We start from the raw sequence: 25,231 nt of genomic DNA, 5'->3' as shown, positions 1-25,231 counted from the left end.
GTGATACCCGTACGAATTTGTTATCCTATGTGCGAATAACTAATGTTCCATAACTAACTATGGGGCAGACTATGACTTTAAGTTGCCGTATTACCATATTAATTTATGCAAAATTTCAGTACTATGTGTTATTCAAAATACTGGTTGTGCCAAACTACTATTGATGTTGTATGGCACCTACCAGAAAGAGCCAAGAAATTTTGGCGAATTTTATCAAGCATATCGGCCCTACTAATATATTCACTTGTGTGAAATCTCAATATCACAGCTTTTATAGTTTCTGAGATATAGCCAAATAACTTTTGAAGTTGTATGGCAGGTACCAGAAGGAGCCAAGTAATTTCAACGACTTTTACGAGACACATCGGCCCTACTAATATATTTACTTGTGTGAAATCTCAATATCACAGCTTTTATAGTTTCTGAGATATAGCCAAATAACTTTTGAAGTTGTATGGCAGGTACCAGAAGGAGCCAAGTATTTTCAACGACTTTTACGAGACACATCGGCCCTGCTAATATATTTACTCTGTGAAATCTCAGTATCACAGCTTTTATAGTTTCTGAGATATAGCCAAATAACTTTTGAAGTTGTATGGCAGGTACCAGAAGGAGCCAAGTAATTTCAACGACTTTTATCTGACACATTGGCCCTACTAATATATTCGTTTGTGTGAAATTTCAATACCATAACTTTTATAGTTTCTGAGATATAGCCAAATAAATTTTGAAGTTGTATGGCAGCTACCCGAACCGGTACCCCGATCATGTCCAATTTAAATAGGGTTCTGGCACTTACTACAATAAATCATTTGTGAAAATTTGGTGAACTAAGCTCAATTAGTTTTTGAGTTATCGTTCGGACGGACGGACGGACGGACGGACGGACGGACGGACGGACGGACGGACGGACGGACGGACGGACGGACAGACAAAGCTAAATCAACTCAGAATTTGACGCTGATCAAAAACATACACTTGAGTCTATATCTAACACCGTTATTTCTTAGCGTTACAAACGGTAAGGCAAATTTAGTATACCCTTCGAACATATGTTCGTACGGGTATAAAAAAAATATTTTTTTTTGACATCTTGTCAAATTATATTTTAAATTTTATTAATTATGCAGTCGAAAATTCTGATTGCGCTCTGAGAATTTCAACACTGATTTTGAATTAAAAGAAAAAAAATTAAAATCAAAACAAAATGACATCTGTATTTAAAAATCTAAATGTCAATACTTAAATTTTTCGATTAATTACAAGAACTATTGTGTTGGGATTATTATTTAACGAGCTTATGCTCATTTCGATATTACTTTAAATATTTTAAAATCAAAACAAAAATATTAATTTAAAATTTCTATAGGATAATCATTGCTTAAGAATAAAAATATTGGGAGATTGTTATTATTGTGTGTCAGGACTTCCGGAACCTAGAAAAGATCATGCAAAATGTGCTGTTGAAATGGGTTTAGATATGATCGATGCAATAGCGTAAGTATAATTTAACAAAATTTTCATACCATTATACACTGAAATTTTTATATAATTCAAATATAATTATATTATTTTATTCATAGAGAACACTATGAAATTATTCAATTCAGAAAGAGCTCATTTATTCTATAGAGAAGTGAAAAATTAAAAAAAAAACAATATTCTATATAACATGGGCTTTTTATTATAAAAAATTGTGAAAAAATTCTAATGTTAAAAACATCATGAACATTTCAAACTCCATTTTGAGAATACGTGCTCGAAATAGCCGAAAAATTGTCAAAAAAAACGAAAATAATTTTGTTTTTTCTTTGCTATATTGTAAAAACTTTATTCATACTTTCAAACGGAATTAATCGTTTAAAAGGATATTCAGTATATCCGTAGAAACTTTAATTCTATGCAAAAGAGATATTCTGTTTTCATCTCACATAACAACGATTTTAATTTTATGCTTTAAAAAGAATATTTTATTCCAATCTTCATCTTTTATTCTGTTGCTTTTTGAATGATTCTTCCAAAAACTTAGTGAAATGAAAAAGAGAATGGGAAATTTTTTAAATCAAAATCGAGAAAATACAGTTTGTGATATTGAAAATTGTTCCACATCTTCACCAAGGTAGGATAGTTTTAAATTTTTCCCCCATCTTAAATTCAATCGAAATGAATAACGCAAACTTCGTTTTTTATGTTGTCATTCTAACCATAGTACGTGTTAAGACGTTCTAAATTTTGAAAACAAATCAAGTACACAAGTTATTAAATATATGTGTATGTATTTGTGTTGCATTTGATTTTTCTCAGAATGTTCAATCAAATATTATTAAAAAAATTTTTAACAATAGCAAGTAAAAAGTAATAGAAATCATCATTATTAACTAGACAACCTTAAAAATATCAGTTCACAAGTTTATAATTAAATTTTATCTTGCACTTCTTTTAAACTAATCCCTCTATATTTTAAATTAAAATTTACTTTCTTTCTAAATCACATTTATTTAGTCAATTATTTAGTTACAATGTGTTTTCTTAATCGCAGCATATTGATTTCAATTTGAAATGTCCATGGAACCATATATTATTGATATTGGGCCTCAATAAACAACTATTTTACAAATCTTATAGAGTTTAATACTATAAATGCAGCAGCTTTCTTATGTGCGCTTTCAGTTTGCAATTCTATTTTAAAACAACTTTAAGCGTCCTGGCACGGTTAACGCTCATTTTTATGGGATCTCAAAGTGCTTCTCAATTTTTTTTTTAATTTTTTTTAACGAACGGTGGAACCCTCCACTTCGTTTGTTAGTTATACTACTACAAAATCTCAAAAAGACATTGATTGAAATAAAAAAAAATTCTTAAATGAATTTTGAAAAATAATTTAGGTTTTATTCTTTATCAAAATTAGAAAAAAAACAATAATGAAATGAAAAAAATAATGTAGGGCTGTAAATTTTGAATTGGGACAATTTAAATTTTAAAAACTTTTTTCGAAAATTCAAACTGAATTCACACAATTTAACCATTTGATTTTATATGTAAATAATACATTCTAGGTCTTGTCAATAATAACATGTACACAGTGAAATCTCTATATAACGAAACTCTATCATATCTATTTAACAAAAAAATTTTTTGGCAGGAGTTTCTTTCCTTCTGAAAACTCGAATTTAGAGATTTCACTTTTGAAGACTTTATACGAGTATATAAAGATTCCACTGTATTGTGTAGTGCAGTAAATAAAAATAATGTATGATTGAAAGATTGCAATGGTCATTAAAGTTATAAGTGCTAACAATTTCTTAAAATACTCGTATGTTCGATAATTTGTTTGTAAAAATTTTTGATAACAATTATTCTATGTGTAAGATTTATTTATTCTTTTATATTTACACTTTTTTCATTCTTTTATTCATAAATAGTACTGTTGTTGAAGCAACCGATGTAATACTTAATATGCGTGTTGGTATACATACTGGACGTGTTTTATGTGGTGTTTTAGGTCTTCGTAAATGGCAATTCGATGTATGGTCAAATGATGTTACATTAGCTAATCATATGGAATCTGGTGGTGAACCAGGACGTGTTCATGTTACACGTGCCACATTAGATTCATTATCAGGTGAATATGAAGTTGAAGCGGGCCATGGTGACCAAAGATCATCGTACTTAAGAGATCATGGTGTTGATACTTATTTTATTGTTCCTCCTCCCCACCGCAGAAAGGTAAAAATATATATATGAACATGCTTATCAAAATATATATATGAATATTATTTATATTTTATATCGTTATTAGCCACTTATGCTGAATACACTTGGAGTACGTTCAGCTTTGGGTAGCCGTAGAAAATTATCATTCCGGAATGTCTCAAATGTTGTGATGCAATTATTACATACAATAAAATTTTCAGAGCCTGTACCATTTTCTAATATGGCTACCGGTTCATATCCATCATCAGCTGGTAGTGCTAGTGGTACAGCAGCTACTGGAGACAAAGGATCAAGAAAGGTATGTTATTATATAAGTTATTTTAAAATACATTTTATTTTATTTTCTTTTTTCTTTTTGGTTAAATTTCAAATCCGTTTTGCATTTGAAAATTTCTTGCGATTCAATGTCACAATAATATAACATTTATAGCTTTTCGTATTCAAATATAAAGCAATATTACGTTAATTAACCTCAAATTAAAATTCCATTGAATTTTTGCAATTTTGAATGAAATAAATTTTTTTCTATTATTCTGTGCTATGGGCATTTTCTGTACATTTTTCTTGATTATTAGACCATAATGTATCTGTTATACTGTCACGTTTCTTCCACACTTCTGGATGAATTTATGTTCTCGTACGAAATATCATATTTTGTAGACGAAAACCTATTGATTTAATTTTAATAAATTGGGTTAATTTAATAGAAAGGGATAGTCAGTAACATTTGATAGAAAGAATCATTCATAATATAATTTGAATGCAAAACGGAGTCTTTATTAATTGCGATAAATAAAACTAATACACACTCATCCACAATATATCCACACTAAAATATATACATAGAATTAATCCTTACTTTAAATACAAACACCAATAAATAAAGAAATAAAATAGGTTTTAAGTTCTTAAAGAAAAAAAAATATAAAAAAATATTTATGTTTGAAAACGCAGAACTTTGTTAGCAATTGTCACATAAAAATATTAAAAAAAAAAATATTAGCTTTATATGCATGTTACTGCTCGCTACCCTATAGAATTTAAAAAAAGCCGAAAATCCTTTTATTTTTTATTTATATATACAAATATTTGTATATATATATAATTAAAAATCCTTGTTAAGTGTTAAAAATATTATTTAGAAAATTAATTTCCAAAAAATAAAATCCCAATTATTTATTCATAGAATTTTATTTTTATGTAATTTTCCTATTTTACATTTTGATTTTTTTTTTCTTTTAATTTTCCAGGATGCGGTAAGTTTTCCCCCCATATATATTATGAGCATTTTGATAGATTTTTAATTGATAGTGTTGTTAAAAAATATAGAATTATTATTTTATAGAGAAAGAATGTTTCAAAATCAAAAAAAAAGAAAAAGCTTGTTTTTCAATTGAAAAAAGCAACAAAAACATAGAAAATTACAATATAAAAAAAAATTTTTTTAATATTTTAGAGATTAATTTTGTAACTAGATAATTTATTTTATTTGATAACAAAATTTGAAAAAAAAACAATAGAAAATAACAAAATTTGACATATAGCAAAAAAATCATAGTCTTATGTGCATAATAATTAGATTATTTGTTTGGTAAGTAACCATATGTTGATGGAAAATTAAACAAAAAGAAACAGTATAAGTTTGGAAAATTTTCCCTTTGTTAACGATCGGAATAAGAGACCAAAACCCTTAATACTCGTTTTATCCCTATAAAACAACGCAAGCGAGTGCAGGTAATCAATTTATAATAAATCAATTGCCGAAATATGACAAAGCAGACTTTTTTCAATTTGCCTGTGACATTATTTTATTTGAGAAAGCAACATTATATAAAACAAGGTAAAGACTGAAACATGCCATTTATAATAATATGCGAAAATTACATTTTAAAATAGGCTTAGCAAAATTTGCTTATCTATCATTCAAAGAAATTTTACTCTCTTTACAATTGTTTTAAACAAATTTTCTCGAAAAATTCTCTTCATATTTTAAAACATTATACCGACATCTAGTGTTCTTTATTTATAGAACATTTATGTTATTCCTATAACTACTATAAAATCAATTATAAAATTATTTTTCCTTAATTATCAACCCCAGGATATACTGTATATTTGCCTTCCTTCAAAATTATTTCATATGCCAAAAATTTTCAGCTTTTTTATTAAGTTCTCAACAAATTCTATACAATATCAATGATTAAACCTGAAAAAAATTGATTAACTTCAATTCAGTTTCACTCTTGGCAAATTTTATCACACGTTTCTAAATTTTAGAAATGAATTGATTACGAAAAACTTAAAATAATTTTCCAAACTTAAATATTTATTTTGTAAATAATATCAAAAAACAATATTGTTAATTATTAAATGTTAAATGTAATTTTGGAAAAAGAAAACCAAAAGAAATTAGAATGTACGCAAAAATTACAATTGAATTTTGCTTTTAAGCAAAATATTTGAGGAACGGTAATCTTGAATTCAACGATAAATAAGAAAATATCAAAAAAATGTTTTGTAAAATTGGTAAATATTACTTTTTAGTCCTTGTATGGCAAAAAACAATTCAGAAATTTAAGAAATAAAGTAGGAGATTTTTATTGTTATTAAAACTTAATTATGATTAAAACTCACTGGTATTGTCGAAGTGACGATCATAAAATTACATAAAACCTTTGCGTAATTAATATAACTTGGGTTCGTCGCGAACGTTCCGTAGCAATGAATAAAAACAAAATTCAATTGTAAAAAGAACACATAAGCTTTACCTATAACTGATGAATTGGTTTCAAAGTTGATTCAAGAATTTAATTTTAAGTAATTTAAAATTATTGCATACAAAAAATGTCAATGTCAATTATAGCTAAAGCTTTTACCAAAAAAACAAAGTACATATTATGTTGTAACTAAAATAGATTTTATTTTTTACTTTATTTAATTTATCTTTTTTTTTTGATAAATATTTGGAATTTGTATGTATACAAAAAAAAATTGTCAATTAAATTAAAAAATGGCAGTTATTAAAAATTAATTATTTTCAAAAAAAAAACGAGATTGATATAAAAAGCACAATCATAAAAAAACATTTATGAGTCTTGAAATGAAAATTTTTTTTAAAAAAGAAAATTTAATATGAATATGTCATTTTTACTCTTCTCTCTCTCTCTCTATCTATCTCTCCCTAAATAACTATCTCTCTAACATTAACATAAATACAACAGGTTGTAAGGTTGCAAAAAATTTTGCACGCACCAACGACCCAATGTGATAGTGTATCAATAGGATCGTCAAATATCATGTCGCCTTCCAATCGAAAAGTGAGCGTTTTGTATTTTCCATAAAAAAAAAAAAAAACAATTTTTAATTTTTTTAAATAAAAAAGATATTAAAATAAATTTTGAAAAATTATATAAATGTTGAGCTAGAATTTTTCAAATATTTCAGTATATCAATATCTTACTATACGGAAATTCGGGATACCGTATGCAATATGTCAATTTCTTAACAACAATAAACTATGTTATTTATTTTATATTAACTATTAATTAATCAATAAAATAATTCATAAAATAAATATAACAATTTTAAGTGTTATAATTATTTTATTACTTATTTTTTTATCACTTAACAAAATTAATTGTCTTCAGCAATAATTAAATAAATCAATTTTTGTTACTTTAAAAGCAAAATTTTCTGTTAAAATATGAGCGATTGAAAATTAATTTATATTTATTAATTTAATAATATTTTAATTATCTTTGCGAAAGTAAATTAATTATTTCGTAAAGTAAGATGTTGGTATAATCATAAGTATATTTTTCTCAACTTAATTTGTATTTTTTTTTATCAAAATTTGATTCCATGTGATTTTGTAATTTTTTTTATTATTTTAGTTTTTACATTTAAATAACGTCGTGTTTGTCTTTTTTTTTAATTTAATTTTTCATAATTTTTTTCTTACTGACAAAAATAATTGCGACCATTAATTTCATTACATTTAAAGTGCATATGAGTATTTTTGTATCGAAATTTTAAAAAATCTTTTGAGTGTCATAAGAACCGTAAAGTAAATAAAAATATGTATGAAAGACGCTATGGATTGTTTACATTTTCTCAAAATTAATCTGGAGGTAGAAAAATAAAAAAAAACCTTTTCGGATCAGGACCCAAGTCTGCTGACCTGTTCGTATTCTAGGCGTTCTTTTAACCCACAGGGTTGCATAGATTCATATTCTCCATTCTGATACATCATTGTGTTATGTGTTTAAATGTAAACATTTTTTTTTATATATTTTTCAACTTATTTCCTAGAATAATATTCGAACCATTTAATATTTTACCTCGCTAAGTGATGCTTCAATACGTAAATCTTAAATAGTTGACAATCTTGGCTAACATTTCATTAAAAAGAATGTTTAATAATGTTATTTAAGCAAAAATTTTTATAAATAATTATCAAATGTCACTTTTGTTTTAATAATCGTTGATTCTCAAAATTCTATTAACACCACTTTTTAAGTTGTACATAATGCAATTATATTTGATTTTGAATGTAATCAAAATTATGTCCAAACAATCCATAATAATTATTTCACAAAAAATATTAGCAATGAGAAACAACAAAAGATCTGTCAATTAATATTCTATTTCTCATTTTTTTTGTATCAAAACAATATTCGTGAAATGTCACTCTTATTTTCTTTTAACATTGAATAGTCAAATGTATTGAGATGCCATTTCTTCATATGTACATACATACATAATATGTTGAATTTTATAAAAATCGATTTATGCCTTTAACAAAATTCGATACAAAAATCAATTAAAGAATTAATCTTAATTATTAACAATAAAATATCGCTCGCATTATTAATATAGTTTTAAAAATTTATTTTATTCTTTGTTTTTCTCCAATAAACTTAAGTAATTATGTTTAATATTTTTATTATTATTACATATTCATTTTTGTGCGACAATTTAATTTTAAAAATTATTCACAATTATATCGTTTTCTTCGTGTCGTCAGTTTCCTGCACACAAAATTTCTATATATAGTATATGGCCGTCTCTTTCTCACTTTATCAACTACTTTTTTTTTTTGTAAATTGGTAGAAAATTCGTATTCAAAAACACCAACACAAAATACAAAATGTTTAAAATGTTCGTTATACCATTTTGAAAATATAAACCAAATATTTTTCAATTTTTCCGAAAATTTTTATTGTGTGAAATGTCAGTGTTCCGTTTTCAGTAAAAAAAGAAAAATTATTGGTAATTCTTTTGAAAAGTTTTATGTCTTTAATTATATTTTGAGGTTATTTGTTCGTCATTTTGTCATTCAAAACTATTTGTATATTGTATGATAACTTGAAAATAAAGGAAATCTTAAAAACATTTTCAGAAGAATCGCCCTTAATTCTATTTGTTAATTATTTTACTTTTATTTCCAAAAAAAATAAAAAATATAAATTATATAACATTTAATTTTATAAATTTGTACAGACCCTGTTTAGGTAAAAAAGAATTCTTTTTTTTAATCACAAAACGGAGTTCCGCAGTAAGCACATTATTCCCTAAAATTCACAACAAATTTCCATTCAAAGAGTTGTGTAAATACAAAATAAAATCCAAAACCTGTAATTTAGAGGCCTCGATCCAAAAGTAAACAAAAATAGCACCAATTATTATTAAAGAGCAAAGAGATTTTTATCAACTTTTTATAAAATGTCATTTTAAATTTTTATTTTTAGCGGGGTAGTAGAATTAGTGAAAGAAGTATAGAACGTCGTTTTGCTACTTGCTGTTCATCTTGTTGGGTAAGATTTATAAGCCACAAACAAAACAAGAATAGTCGAATTATTGTAAAAAAAAAAAAACAAAAATTTACTACGAAAATTTAATCTTCGATTTAACGAGCCTATAAATTATTTTTATTAGTTAACGTTCACTTCGAACAGTATAATGATTAATTAAAAGAAGAAACACTAGTCAGGAAATTAGGAATTTTTCTAATTAAGTATATATCATTTACTTGCTATATACTTACACATAACAGGAGAAATTATAGCATGAGCTAAAATATCTTGATAAATATTTGAATAAACCTATTTGTAAATGCAGAACTCCTGTCAATTTGGGTCTTGACTAAAGTTGCTGAATAAATCAAGTTGACGTTAGATCTGCATTTAGATAAACGTCTTTATAATATTATAATTTTTAAAACCAAATTTTAATAAAATTAAGAGTAATAATAAATTTAAAAGAACTTTTCAAAAACTAAATCTGTGTTCAACATTTGTAATAATATTCTATAAATTTTTAAGTGTAAAATTCAAGTGTACTTGTTATTTATTTAAATTTAATAACCACATGATGTTCTGATCGTGTACTATAAAAACTATCTATCTTTCTTTATCTTGTTCAATTTAAAATTCTATATGTCAAACTATATACATACATACATAAAAATAAATGGCATTCAATTAATTCAATTATATAAGCACTTTCTGTTCAAATACCTATTTCTATTTGACTTACTACTCTTGACTTTAATTGATTCAATTAAGTTTCTTATTTAAAAATGGATAATTATTTCGGGTTTAATAACTTGAAACAAAAACAACACAATGTTTTTTTACTGTCAAAAACTTTCTCTGTTAGATGTCTAACACTAAATTAAACACTAACATATTTAATTACATAAAACAAACACAAAATAACGATTCTAAATTATTGAACAAAATTTTCATATTATAAAATTTTCACTTTAAATATAACATTTTCCTTTACTTTATTTTTTCTTTCTTTTTATATAATATAAATACATATATATTTTTTTTTTTAGATAAGCTCAAACAAAATCTATCATAAACTTCAAATTGAATCAAATGCCATTTTTAAATTTTTAAATTCACAATAAAAACATTGTGTCACAAAAAGTAGTTAAAAATGAATTGCTTTATAAGTGCCACCAGCTCTTATTAAGAAAAATTTTTGACATTTTAATCCGTCGAATTTTGCATGTTTTAAATTTTCTTCTTATATAATTACATTCGTATATGGTATACATTACTGATCCATAAATATATATACATATTTTTTTTTGCTCTGTCATAAATGTAAATGATTTGGCACCAATGAAAAGGCTTGTAGTCAAAATATAAGCTTAAATTAAAACTTAACATATAGAATACATTTTATGGCATACTATTTAAAAATAATTTTCAAAGTATCGAATATGAATAAACTTATAAATAAATTTTAAACGCTTTTATCAAGTAAATTCTTATGTATAATACAAAAATATTAGATAAATTATAAATTTTATTAGTGTTACATAGTGTGTTTTTGTTTATTTAATAAAATTATACTAAAAACGTCAAAAACAAATGTTTCAAATTAGTGCATGCTTGTAATAAAATAATAAATACATACATATATTATACATTTACATATAACTAATAATCAATAAGTCTATCAAAATCGTAAAATGTACATTTTGTAAATGAAAATATTCTTTCTAATGAATGTTGAAATCGTGTTTTTCAAAAATTATGAAATTTGCCTAATTTTAGGCGAAAATAAATTTTTAATCTATTTGGCAGAACTTTATAAATTTCTATACATATAGCTACATTATATATTCTAAATACATAGTATTCGAATTCTCATATGTACGTACATTTTCATAACAATTGTATTTAAGAGAAAAGTCAGTGACAACTTATAAAAAAATTTTATTCAAAATAGAAATTTCCTTTCAATAAAAAATAATTGTTTGTTCTTTATTTCATTCAATTCTTAAAATTCCGAAATATATTGCATGTACAGCAATGTTCAGTATAGTGTATCTCACTTCACAGCTCTCTGTCAAATTCAATTAGCATTCAAGCAATACAGTATGTTAAAGTCCACTGAATGGAAGAATATTTTCATGTTAATCATTTTAATATCTAAAATGATCAAATTACTTACTTTATTTCACATAATAACTCTACTTTAGAAAATTTTTATAATACTGCTACGAAATTTTTGAATTTCAAACAAAAAAAAAAATAAATTATTTTATTAATTGCATTTATTTTTTAATATATTAAAATTTTTGGTTTCTGTTTTTTTTTTTTTTGCATTTTTTTACAACAAATAATTTACTGTCACAACGGTATTTTTACTAAAAAATGGAACTATTAATGTAGAACAAAGTAACCGATAAATTCAAAAGACCATTTAGAAAACGTCATTCAAGCGTTCATCATCAACCGACAAATCGTGTTAATCGTTTCCTATCACAAGCAATTAATGCTCGTTCAGTTGATCGTGAAAAATCAGCTCATGTTGATCGTATTACATTACGATTTCGTGAAAGTGATAAAGAACGGGAATATCGTAAAGATTTTGATTTAGGCTTTACAACAGCAATGGTATGCAGCTTAATTTTATTGATATTAGGTGCAGCGTTACAAGTATCAGCACTTCCAAGAACTTTGATATTATTATTACTCTTTTTAACTGCATTCATATGGGTCAGTTCAATTTTAATGCTCTTATTGGCTGTTCGCTTAAAATGGATTGCATGGGATTTATCAGAAAGTTTTTCATTAAGATTAGCAATTACAGTATTTACAATTGTATTATTATATTCTGTTGGCCAAGTAAATGTGGTAAGTTTTCATTAAAATTATTTTACTTTTATAAAAGAAAATTAAATAAGAAACTTAAATTCAAAAATTATTTTTAATTTAGTTTACATGTGTATCAGATCATCCTAAAACATGCAATTCAAGTGTGTCAAATTTAGATGAAGAATATTATGGTCATAGAAAATGCTCTCTTCCACAATATGTTTCCTTATCAGCTGCATTTGCTTTTCTATCTGTTTCGGTGTTTTTAAGGTAAGAAAAATATTTGTTTCCTCCTTAAATTTAATTTTTAACACAATTAAACTTTCATTATTTATTACACTGTAAATTGCATTTGTGCTCATTTAGGAAGTTAGAACCAACTATTTTAAAAACAATACATTTTCTTAATGGAAACATATTGCTAAATTATTCATTAAATATTTTTTTAACTCAATTTTTATATAATTATTTGTATAATATTAATTAATTTATGTGTACAATTTTATTTATTTTATATATTAAATTATTTTCCATTTCATTTAATTCAACAGGTTACCAATAATAATAAAGACCCTTTTAGTTCTATTAATGGGGACAATTTACGCATTATACATTGAATTATCACATGCCAATATATTCGAATGCTACGATACTCGTGTAAAGTAAGTATATATATAAAATTATAATAGAAATTATATTTAATCAATGAAATAGTCCATAAGAATGAAAAATATGTTGTAGTGTTTTATAATGACCAGGCAAATATAAATTCCCACTTATAATCACAAACTAATCCCTTAGAATTGATAAATTTATTGAATCTGATTATGATTTATTATTTTTTATCCCTTATTTTATATTTTATGTGTTTTCATGTGATTAATTTTGAAAGCTATATATGTACATATATGTATATCGTAGCTATGGCGAAATTCCTCATATTTTATTGTTAAGATTCTGAAGTGTGTATGCACATGTTTTTAAAAAAATTCTGAAATTCCTCAAGGAATACCAAAAATAGCATTCAGTTAATAGAAATTATAAACAAATAATTTGGTGTCATTTGGAAAATTTCAAAATAATTTTTAGATTTATGAAGAGCAAAAAATAAAATTTGTAGTTTTCTATTTTTATTTTTTTGAAATAAAAAATTTATTTAATTAATGTTCTCTCTCTCCTTACACATTATTTCAACAAAAGAAAAATTTAGATTATATTTAGTTTTGGAAGTCAATTACAGGCTATAGAAATGTAAATTGTCTTCAGTACGATATAATAAACATAATAAATTTTGTTAAAAATTAGTTTTGTTGAATTTTACCGGTACTTGATATTTTGAATCTTAAAAACGCAAATCATTTATGCATTCACATATCTTATGAACTCCAAAGTTTCCATTTATGTTAAAAAAATAATAATTGGAATTGAAATAGTTAATTGGAATAAGCAAAACAAAATTTTTTTTGTCGTTTTAATTTTTTTGATCAGAGCATTACGTTCTTTTTAAATCCTAAACTTAGAAAATCAAAGTATGTTCATTGAATATTCTTTATCAAAAATGCAAGAATATCAATGTTGCAAACTTGAACTTAATACAATAAAACCTGCAAACCTTCACAATCAAATTAAGATCTAAAAAATATTAAAATTAAATTTCAATTTTTTTTTTTATTAAAATAGCTCACCGATACCATTACATTTGATATCAATGGCAAGAATTGTTATTTTTATGATTGCAATACTTGTTCACGGACGTTTAGTTGAATGGACAGCTCGATTGGATTTTTTATGGCAATTGCAAGCATCACAAGAGAAAAAGGAAATGGATGTTTTACAGGAATCAAATAAAAGAATACTACATAATTTATTACCGGCTCATGTTGCAGCACATTTCCTCGATAATCAATTTCGTAGCAATATGGTGAATATGATCAAAAATTTTTTCAATTAAAACAAAAATATTATTGTTATAAAATCGTACTTTAATTAATATATTTATTAATACATATTTATAATTCATATAGATTTCTGAATATAGTTATATACATATAACATTGTCTAGTTATATTCAAGGTGATTCACAAAAAATTGTTGAGCCATATAAAATCATACAATGAATTAAAAATGTATAAGTTTTAAACAAAAGTTTTACCCATTTTATGTGTGGTAATATATGGTGGGCAATGGTTCTGCAATTATTTCTAAATCACTCTGTATATTTAAATAGTAAAATATTAATAAAATATTTAAAATATTTCATATTAAATTTTTTTAAATTACTAATTTTTATCATTGTTGTTTGATTTCGAATTGGCTTGAAAAATAATGCTTTTTTTTTTTGAATTTTATTTTAAATATTTTTAATGTGCTTTAATTGGAAAATAATCAATTTTTTTTAAATTTTAATTCTTTAACTTCAATTGCAAGTAGGTAATATTTATTCGTTTTTACTACATTTCAAATTAACTTTAAAGAAATGTTAAAATGATTAGCTGTCCCGGTTGTAAAAGTTATTAATTGACAAGCATATAAATTCACAATAGAAAAATTTTACAAATTTCGTAAAGTTCTGCTTTAATCAACTCATGATTTCTATCATAATTTAAATGTTCTTAAAAATTAAAGCTAAAACTAAATACTGTAAGAACATTTAATTTATTTTCTATCAAGATTCATTTTTAAGATTGATGATTACAACACTTTATCAATACAATTATTAATGGAAATGCTAAAACGAATAAATGCTACACACTTTTTTTTAAATTGTTGTTTTTATAATTTTAAAATTGGCTTAAAATATTATGTATATATGTAATATTATTATTTGACATCCTCTGAATATACTATCATGAATTACACAACATTTTTATTTTCCATATTATTTTAAAAATTATAGAGAGGGCCACATTTTTATTGTCAATAATTATCAATAATTATTAGGTAACCTTTATTTTAATTTTACTATTTTTCTTTTGGCATATTTTTTTATACAGTTTTATTAAAAAATTAGTAGTAAGAGTTAAAAACAATATTCCAAAGTACATACTTTACATGACATCATGAAGACAGGGATTTGTAGAAAAGAATTTTTAATGAAAAAAATATTATTTTTTTTTGTATTACTACAAGTAATATTATTGGTATGGCATATAAAATACTTCACAATATTAACAGTGTTTCAACACTGTCTTTTAAAAATTACTATATTCAGTAACTCAATTTTGACAATAAATGTAATGTATACATATGCTATTAAAATATGTTTTGGAAGTCTTCTTTATCGTAATATAAATCAATTACAAATTTATTTATTTTAAATATAAAAAAGAATTTATTTTAATATAATCTACATGGTATATGTTATTATTTGCTAATTAAGTTTCATTTTGTCATAATACAGACTATATACAGATAATTTTCAAAATATGCCAAAATATTTTATACGCCTAACATAATATACAATGATAATGTTTAATTTTAATATAGTTGCCCCACTAAACAAATTTAATTATTTTTATGTAAATATTGCGTCTATTAAAAAATATTTAGTCGAACACTGGAGTAAAACTTTTCAAAATAGTTTTATTATTTTAATAATTATATGTGCCATTTTGAATTAACAATGTTCTAGTTTTAGTTTCAAAATGTTTTAGTTTTATAATTAAAAAATAACACAAATATCACTACTTTCTAAATTCATTTACTACTTTATTTTGGAAACAATAATAAGTGGTTGCTAATTTTAACTCAATAAAAATTTGTTAAAATTATATTATTCCGGCGACATCTGTCGCATCGCTTTTGTTTTAAATTATAAAAAAATTACTTTTCGACTTATAAGAATAATTTGGATCTAATTATAATATTTTTGAAACTTTGCACATATGTATATATATGCAACTATGTAAATAAAAATTTCTATAAAAATATCATGTTTCATCAATACCCATTTTTTAAAAAAAACGGCAATCATTTCTGTTTTTTAAAAAATTTTTTGTCAATTTAAATGACATAACATCATTAATAATTTTTTTTCGCAAAATATTTTCTAATTACGATATGATTTGAGTAAAATTTTTAACTCTGGATATTGTGCACTATTTATCAACGTTAGTTTGCATCTGCATTTACAATATTTTATACATTGTTATGTTAAACAAATCACTCAAACTTTGAGCATTGAAAAAGGTTCACAAAAAGATCACAAAAATGGAGTTATATTTTAAAAATACACAAAGAAAAAAAAACACACACACGGCTTGCTGTACAAAAATAACAACATCTTGTATAAAAATAAAATGAAACAACAATAAAATTACAATGTAAAAATAGCGAACGTATAAATAATATAGCGTTTTGATGTAAAAACTCAATGTTGCATTGATTTTCTCTTACGTTTTGGATTTAAATGTGGTTGTTCAGAAATGATTATGATGCCCCATTCCCCCCAAAAGAAATTAATTTTTATGAGATTCTGGTTTGCTAATAATTTCAGGGTAATCTATCACAGGAATTATATCATCAAAGTTATGCTAAAGTTGGTGTTATATTTGCATCAGTACCAAATTTTCATGAATTTTATACTGAATTAGATGGGTCAGATCAAGGATTAGAATGTTTAAGACTTTTAAATGAAATAATCGCTGATTTTGATGAGGTAACTTTTTAACTTATTTTGTTAATTTAAAACAAAAATTTTATAACATTACAGTTTAATTTATTTACGAGTATTATATTGAAATTATATATACATGTATATCGCACTCTTAAACCTTTATTACCTCGTATCAAAAATCAATCTATAATAAAACTGGAAATAAATCCACACTTGTTTTTCTCCTATAAAATTATCAAAACGGAAAGACTACACATGATTTTGTTAAACGTCAAAATGTTGATTATTTAAGAAATCGATTACAATACTAATCGATAATGAGGCGGAATAATTTTAAACAATAATTAATTCTAGATATTGAATTTAAGATTTGAAAATTTTAAAATCATAGTTAACATTTTAAAATAAAATCAAAAGTTTTCAACTAAGGGTGCGAAATTTACAATAACAATATTAGTTAGGAATATTAATTTTAATTTACTTTTACTTTTTTTACTAATTCAATGTTAATGTTTTATATTTAATTTATAGTTATTGAAAGAAGAACGTTTTCATGGAATAGATAAAATCAAAACCGTCGGTAGCACATATATGGCAGCTGTAGGTTTAATACCAGGTATTTAAATTACAATAATAAATTCAAATCATGTACAATTTAAGGTTTACTTTTGTATTTTATTTTTAAATACGAGTAGCTATACATAATTTATAATAATTTGAATCTTTTTCTTTAATATTTTCAGATTATAAAATGAATCCGAATGATCACAACTCTATAAGACGTCAGATGACCGCATTAATTGAATATGTGAAGGCAATGCGAGTTTCTTTACAAGAAATTAATGATCATTCATACAATAACTTTTTATTAAGAATAGGTAGGTGAAAATGATGCACTCTTTTTAGTTAAAGAATACTAATTACTTAAGAAATATATGTATACATAAATATTTATACACAATAGTACGTTAAAAGTTTTCTTGTTTTTAAATTAAATTATTTGATGTTTTTAAATCAAATAATTGTAAATTTTTTCAAACATATTTCCCTATAAATTTCATAGTCGTATGTAAAGAGAATCTTGTATTCTTCTCTTATTTTCTATAGGGATTAATGTTGGTCCTGTTGTAGCTGGTGTTATAGGTGCAAGAAAACCACAATATGATATTTGGGGTAATACTGTTAACGTAGCAAGTCGTATGGACTCTACAGGAATAGCTGGTTATACTCAAGTTACACAAGAAGTTGTTGATAGCTTGCAGGGATCTCATTTTGAATTTCGGTAAAAACTATAAAATATCTACATATATATTTACATATATATGTATAATACATGTATATTACAAACATAAAAATGAATTGTTGATTTAAATAATCACATACATACATATATTCACTTTCTCTAGATGTCGTGGCCAAATTAAAGTTAAAGGAAAAGGTGATATGATAACATATTTTCTAATAGAACAACAAAATAATGCATTAAATGGTGAAGTACGTAATGCAATGTTAGGTAATAGATCACAACAACCACAGAATCTTCAAAATAATTACTTACAACAGCAACAACAACCGCAAACAACAACTACACAACAACAACCACCTCAAATACAACAGACATCACATCAAATGCATCCAGCTGAATATTATCAAAAACAATCACAATTTAATGAAAAGAATTATTTACCAAATATTAATAACGAAAATTATAATAATAAAAAAGATAATTATAATTATGTAGATAATTCAAATAATGTTTTTAATAAACAACACCATCAACAGCAACAACAACCACAACAATATATTGATGATCGTTGCAAATATAATAAACAAAATTTAAATAATCGTGAAATAATGAATCGAGAAGCTAATCAAAATTATTATAAAAGAGATTTAATTTACAACAATAGCACAAATAATGGTAGTAATGGTATTAATTTTCCATCACAGATACCAGCAAATTTAAATAGTGGTAATAATGGTGGCATTCTATCACCACAACAACAATTAATTGCCTCAAATGCTATATTAACAAAATCAAATTTCAATATAACAGAAAATCCTAGTATTATTAATGGTGACAACTATAACATTAGAGAAAATTATGGACAAATTGAAAATTATAATAATTTAATGAGAAGAGAACATTTAAATATTAGAAATCAATTTAATAATAATTATAATTCATGCCGTGAAAACGAACCATTATTGCATTCCGCCCCTATTGCAAAAGTAAGTAATAAATTATAAAAGCAAAATATTAAAGAAAAATACAATATTTAAACATTAAATCAAACATAAACATACTTACACATTCATAAAATATATTGTACATAATATTAATAACTATAACTGTAAGAGTAATTGTAGCATGACACAAGTAACTAAAAATGTTTATTAATAATTATTGGCAATTACGAATGTCACACTCTCATTAAAAATTTTTAATGTATGTAAAAGAATTGTTAAAACATTTATGATACTATGGTCTATATATCGAACACAATGTCATACCTTAGCTGAAAGCTTTAAATTTACCCAGAGTATTTAAAAAATCATTATCTTTCTATTTGTTAGAACTGACTATTGCATTTTAGAACTGTTTAAGAAAAATTTGCTCGAAAACTACAAGAGCTTGTGTATATTAAAAAAATATTTATAAATTTAAAATTAATATGTATAATTCAATCAATTTTTAACAACTTATTGCGTTTCTGGTAATTTCTTCTAAATTACTGTAATTAAACTTTTATTTTTTCAAAAATACTTTTGCATAAAAATTCATAATATTACAAATATTTTAAACATTTGATAAAAGGGCCATCAAATAATCATTCTAGTCCCTTATATTTTAATAAGTTTTGTAAATAAATTAGAATGTTTATAGTACGCACCATTTAATTGTTATACTAAAAAAATATTCTTTACTCCTAAACATACAATAAAATATTTCAATAATTATTATTTGAAGGGATTATAGCTAATAAAACAATCTTAATTTCCTTTTTAAGGACCGATAGGTGTTTGAAATGTCAAAAATTTAAAACAAATTTTACACCAAACGTTGCCCTTTAATTTATAATTTAAAAAATCGTAAGATGATTTCTTATGCAACAATTAAATAGAATTAAATACGGTAGTTTTAGAAAATTTTTAATGGTGTAGTAAATCATTGTTGTTTACTTGAAAAATCGTAAACGTAAATTTATTTTTCAGTATTTACATTATTCTTCAGAAACGTTTCTTATTTTTTTATATACTACAAATTATGCACCCTTTTTGTATTTTCTTTGTATCTCTTGCATTACTTTGGAACTACTCTGCTGCCAGTCAATTGTAAAAATTATAAAATGTTATAAAAATACAGAAAACCTTTGGTAACCTTATAATTTAAATTCACATTTTATTTTAAACTATTTTTTACGGTCATCCTCACCTATTTACTAAATAACTTCAAGAAAATTAGTTTTTAATTTGAACTTGTATATAACACTATCTTCACGAACCATAATATAACTAATTTTGTTTTGTTTTTTCTTTCTTTTATTTTAAAAACTACTATGTGTTCTATGTATTGCATGTTTATATTATGTATTTACATGTAAATCTAATCACGGTTGATTTAAAACAAAAAAATACAATAAAAAATATACAAAAAACAAAAGATAATACCACGTCAACAAAATCCACCAAAATATGAACCACCTCGTTATACATGTTCATCATCACCAATGCCATTATTACAGCAGCAGCACATCCAACATCAAGAACAATTACCGCAATATCCACAACAAATTCCTACACAAATGCCACAAAAACTAATTCTACAGCAACTCCAGCAGCAACAACAACCACACATGATTCAGAGCTCAAATATTCGTAGCAATACACCAGTTCTTCGAAGCTATATGAAACCATTACCAAAATTGCCACCAGATATTGAAGAAACTCGTGAAATGTCATCGACTGATGATTTAAGTTCACGTGCCCATTCGCCAAGTATGAGTTCATCAGATGAAAGTTATTCAAAAACAACTGAAGGTGAAGGTGAAGATGATAACTCTCCTCGATTAATGGGCGGACCATTAACCAAAAACATAAACCCGTTACAATGGTTATATCCATGTGATATTCAAGTTGATCCTACATCACCAAAATTAAGCCCTGGTGACATATCAAATTTAAAAGACTTTGAAGCCAGTTCAACAACAGAAAGCCAAGGTCAAACGGCAACAACACATAATAAAGGTGATTCATGCAATAGTTTTGAATATCATCATGACAGACTGAATGGTGGAGGTAATGGTGGTAACTGTAGTAATGGTGCTATGGGAATTATAAATGCTATTGGACATGGTAATGGTGCTAATAGTGGTAATGGAAGTAGTCAATTAGCAGCGAAATCGCCATTTGAACGAGAAATTCAAAGACTTTTAAATGAGTCAAGTCGAAATCACTTTAATAATAGTTCATCAAATGGTCATATAGCACAACAATTACAACAGCAACAGCAGCAGCAAATGAATAGTCGAAATAATATAGAATTAAGTTATACAAGTAGCAATAATATGTTAGGATCCAATAATAATAATAAGACTAATAAATATGAATTAGAATCGATTGATAAAGGTTCAAAAATGGCCATTAGTACAAGCTTTATGATTGCTAAACATCCGGTTGGATTAGAAGCAATCAAAGAAATAACTAGAAATAAGAATCCTTCAGAATCAAGCCAAATGTAAGTGAAAGTCGATTCTTAAACTATTATAAATAATTTTTGCATTTACATTAATTACAGGCAAACATCCGATACCGAATCATGTGAAATACTACACGAAAATCGAAATCCAATGAGTTTACAAATGCTTGACCTAGCCGCTACAAACAAATCAAATACCAAAGATCATAATCAATATCATCATCAGCATCATCATCGTCATCATCATCGTCAACATCATATAGATGAAAGTGGGAATCGTTTGAGACGCTGCCAATCCAGTGAATGCGAAAATAGTCGTGAAAGTTTAGACGTTAATGGAGAACGTGATGATACTGAAGATAATTTAGATGATGTTGAATTTGATGAAGATGATGAAGCTGGTAGAGATCGTAAACATAGATTAGGTAGTAATGATGATGGTGTTGTGGGTGGTGGTGGCACAACAACAGATGGTGACGCTGATGATGATGGTGAAGATGATGAAGATGATGGCAATGAAGAAAAAAATCGTTTACATTTAAATGATAGACATGATGATAATGTGATAAATGATGAATTAAAATTCGGTGCTGGACACCATCATCAATCGATGGATTCAAATCCAGTTGAAAGTCAATCAGAATGGTCTGATGATGATTGTAGGGAAGAAGCTACTGGTAATTAACTTGTATTATTTTTATTATAATACAAAATTAATAATAACTTTAAATTTGGTAGGTGGTGCTGAATCAACTGGTTATATTACTGATGAACCGGGTCTTGAAAATATATCACTTTTAAATGAGGCTGGTCTAACGGATGCTGAAGGTGCTCTCTCTGATGTTAATTCTCTCTATAATGCTCCAGATGTTGATGATACATCAATATCGAGTCGTGCTAGTTCACGTTTATTAAGTTTAGATTCTTTAAGTGGTCTGTACGATTGTGAATTAGATTCTAAGCATGAAATGGCTATTGTGAATGTTTCTCATAAAATTACAAGTAAATTTGGTCCACCAAGTTAAGATATAAACATAAAATATTGGAAAATTAAAAAAATGAAAATAAAATAAATAATAATATGAGAAAATCAATTTTGCAAAATTACTTAAACTATTGTGAATAAAATTGTAAAATATTATAAAATATACATATATATATATATAAAAATTAAAATAAATAAATTTAAGTATAAATGATAATGAAAGAAAACACAATTAAATACATACTGAAAATTTAACATGTGACTTAAAAATAACAAGAGCAACTTTAAGTAAACAAAAATTACAATTTACAATTTAAATATAACAATATAAACAAAATTAAATGTTTACATTTTGATTAAAATTATATAATTTCATAACATCTTAAAAAAATTAAATAAATTAATGAATTTTTAGTTAATATGAACCTGTAAAAACATAAAGTTAATAAATGTGGTTTCAGTCGCAATTCCAACGAGTTTTTTTGTTTTTCTTTAAAAAATTTTTCAAAATGTTGTAAAAATTTACTATAACAGAAAAATTGGTGAAATTAAATATTTTTTTAATCCTAATGTAAGCATAAAGTTAAATTAAAATACTTAAAAACAAAAAGGAAAAATGTATTAATTTCTACTTATATATTAAAAATAATAATAGTTAGCGCCCATTTTTTATTTTTAAATGTTGGTACTTTAAGGTAATTTCAAAAAGAAAAAAAAATATAATTTTTTTATTATTGTAATTAATGGTGTACTATAAAAGAAATTATTTATTAAGTTTTTTTTTTAATTGATTATACAATGTAATTTTATAAAAAAAAAATAAAATGTTTTTTTTTTTTAATAAAAATTGAGGAAAATAATTAAATTGGCATTAGATATTTGTACTTGACATAATTTATGTAATTTAATTAATATTCCAAATTTTGAAAAAATTCACACACAACTAAAAAATGCTAACTAAACTAAAATATACTTACTAGGGTCAATTTTCGTATAGAAAATTTATAGAATATTTGCCTGGTTTTTCAATCTTATTTCCTAGATTTACAAAAGTAAATTATTAATTTTAGTTTTTGAGGAAAATTTGTTCGTATAACGAATATCTTTGCTTGTCATTTTTAAAAAAATATTTCGATAATTAAATATTAATAGCTATAGTAAAAGTATAACAGACAAAATCAATTAGAAAGTAAAAACCTAGAATAGTCCTTCCATTAAAGAATCTTAAATGCGGCTGTTATATTGATCACATTCAATTAAAAGTTTAAAAAAACGAGCCTTTTGAAATATACTATTAACTTAATTTGTTATACTTGAATATACTTTATAAATTTTTTACATTTCAACATTTTCTGCTATTATAAAATTTGTTATTTCAATTAGTTTTTACACTGAAAGTACATACCTATATCACAAATAAAAATCGTGTAAAATTACTATAATTACATAAGTAAAATTATTAATATTGCACAGAAATGAAACATTGAAGTGTAATTAATAGCAACTTCATCTTAGTTTATATATCAATTTATTTATTTTTTTAAGTTTTTAAATACAAAAAAAAATGTAAATTCTGTTTCATATCTTCATACCTTAAATAAGAAGATTTACCCAAAAATTTATCAAATATGCTTTTATAATTTTTTTTTTTTGATATAACCACTTGAAAATTCTCGATTACTAAATTATTGACCTTTTAAAACACCATCCGATATTTTAAATTTTCCATTTAAAAATTTTATTTTAAATATCAATTCAAATTGCCAGTATACTCACGTAATATATGCCCGTAATACTAATAAAATGATAAAAATGTAAATTTGGGTAAATAAGAAAAACAAGCCGTTGGGAAATGGAAAGCAAGTTTCAATTAAAACTAGAGTACAGTATAATAAACGTGTGTGTTTTAGTATATATTTAAAATATTTTTATGTCAAGAGTAAGTACGAATTTTTATTTTTTTCACTACAATATTTACGACATTATTTTTTACAAAAATGTCTTTACTAATTTTTGTGTTAGTTTTAAACTAACTTTAAAAAAATCCTAAAAAACTTTTTTTTTAATATTCTTTTTTCAAAATTCAAAAGAAAGCAACACCTATTTAATAAAATAAAAAAAAATTTAATAAAACAAGGTAAAAAATGTTAAAAAAAAATATTTTAATTATGTATTTAAAAAAAAAAAAAAAAAACAAAAATATCAAAAAAAAGAACTCATTAAAAATAAAGATAATTTCTCAAAAAAAAAAAGACTATAATTAATTTATTTAAAATATTGGCAAGAGAAGAAACTAGACAATTTTTGTACTGGGACACTCTGAATACGAAAATCAAGTGTAAAATGCGAAAGAAGTCTCATATTTTATTTTATGTGTACGTTTAGAATTTCTTTAATAATATATTTATGTAAATTCAATAGACAGGGAAGAAAAACTTCATATTCTACAGTGTACCTCAATCAAATTTTCATTTGTAATTTGATTTATTATTAAGAAAAAATATCAAAAAAATTATTAAACACAACTTCTTTAATGTTAAGATATTGTCAAATGTTAGTTAACTTACGAGAATTAATTCTACATTTCTGTGCAAAAG

At 24.4% G+C, this 25,231-nt stretch overlaps 1 protein-coding gene across 4 annotated transcripts in view; it reads left to right on the top strand.

Annotated features, from left to right (window-relative positions):
• LOC129619147 (Ca(2+)/calmodulin-responsive adenylate cyclase) overlaps window positions 1–24,787 on the top strand; it is a 137,889-nt gene extending 113,102 nt beyond the window's left edge. Inside the window, exons 6-21 of one of the 4 annotated variants that reach the window (XM_055534245.1) lie at window positions 1,370–1,497; window positions 3,423–3,726; window positions 3,800–4,012; window positions 9,465–9,530; window positions 11,910–12,374; window positions 12,457–12,605; window positions 12,887–12,997; window positions 14,016–14,256; window positions 16,831–16,992; window positions 17,482–17,566; window positions 17,694–17,828; window positions 18,058–18,232; window positions 18,357–19,182; window positions 20,697–21,688; window positions 21,749–22,326; window positions 22,388–24,787. In XM_055534245.1, the coding sequence (XP_055390220.1) occupies window positions 1,370–1,497; window positions 3,423–3,726; window positions 3,800–4,012; window positions 9,465–9,530; window positions 11,910–12,374; window positions 12,457–12,605; window positions 12,887–12,997; window positions 14,016–14,256; window positions 16,831–16,992; window positions 17,482–17,566; window positions 17,694–17,828; window positions 18,058–18,232; window positions 18,357–19,182; window positions 20,697–21,688; window positions 21,749–22,326; window positions 22,388–22,674 (4,917 nt within the window). In that variant the 3' untranslated portion in view covers window positions 22,675–24,787. Of the gene's footprint in view, window positions 1–1,369; window positions 1,498–3,422; window positions 3,727–3,799; window positions 4,013–9,464; window positions 9,531–11,909; window positions 12,375–12,456; window positions 12,606–12,886; window positions 12,998–14,015; window positions 14,257–16,830; window positions 16,993–17,481; window positions 17,567–17,693; window positions 17,829–18,057; window positions 18,233–18,356; window positions 19,183–20,615; window positions 21,689–21,748; window positions 22,327–22,387 lie in introns of all 4 variants that reach the window. The other 3 variants (XM_055534242.1, XM_055534243.1, XM_055534244.1) reach the window with 3 other exon arrangements.
• The last annotated feature ends 444 nt before the right edge of the window (window positions 24,788–25,231 follow it).

Source organism: Condylostylus longicornis, unplaced genomic scaffold, assembly GCF_029603195.1.
Source record: "Condylostylus longicornis isolate FDR11 unplaced genomic scaffold, ASM2960319v2 ptg000010l, whole genome shotgun sequence".
Lineage (NCBI taxonomy): Eukaryota > Metazoa > Arthropoda > Insecta > Diptera > Dolichopodidae > Condylostylus > Condylostylus longicornis.
Note: the sequence above shows the minus strand (reverse complement) of the source record. Positions and strands in the feature narration are given on the sequence as shown.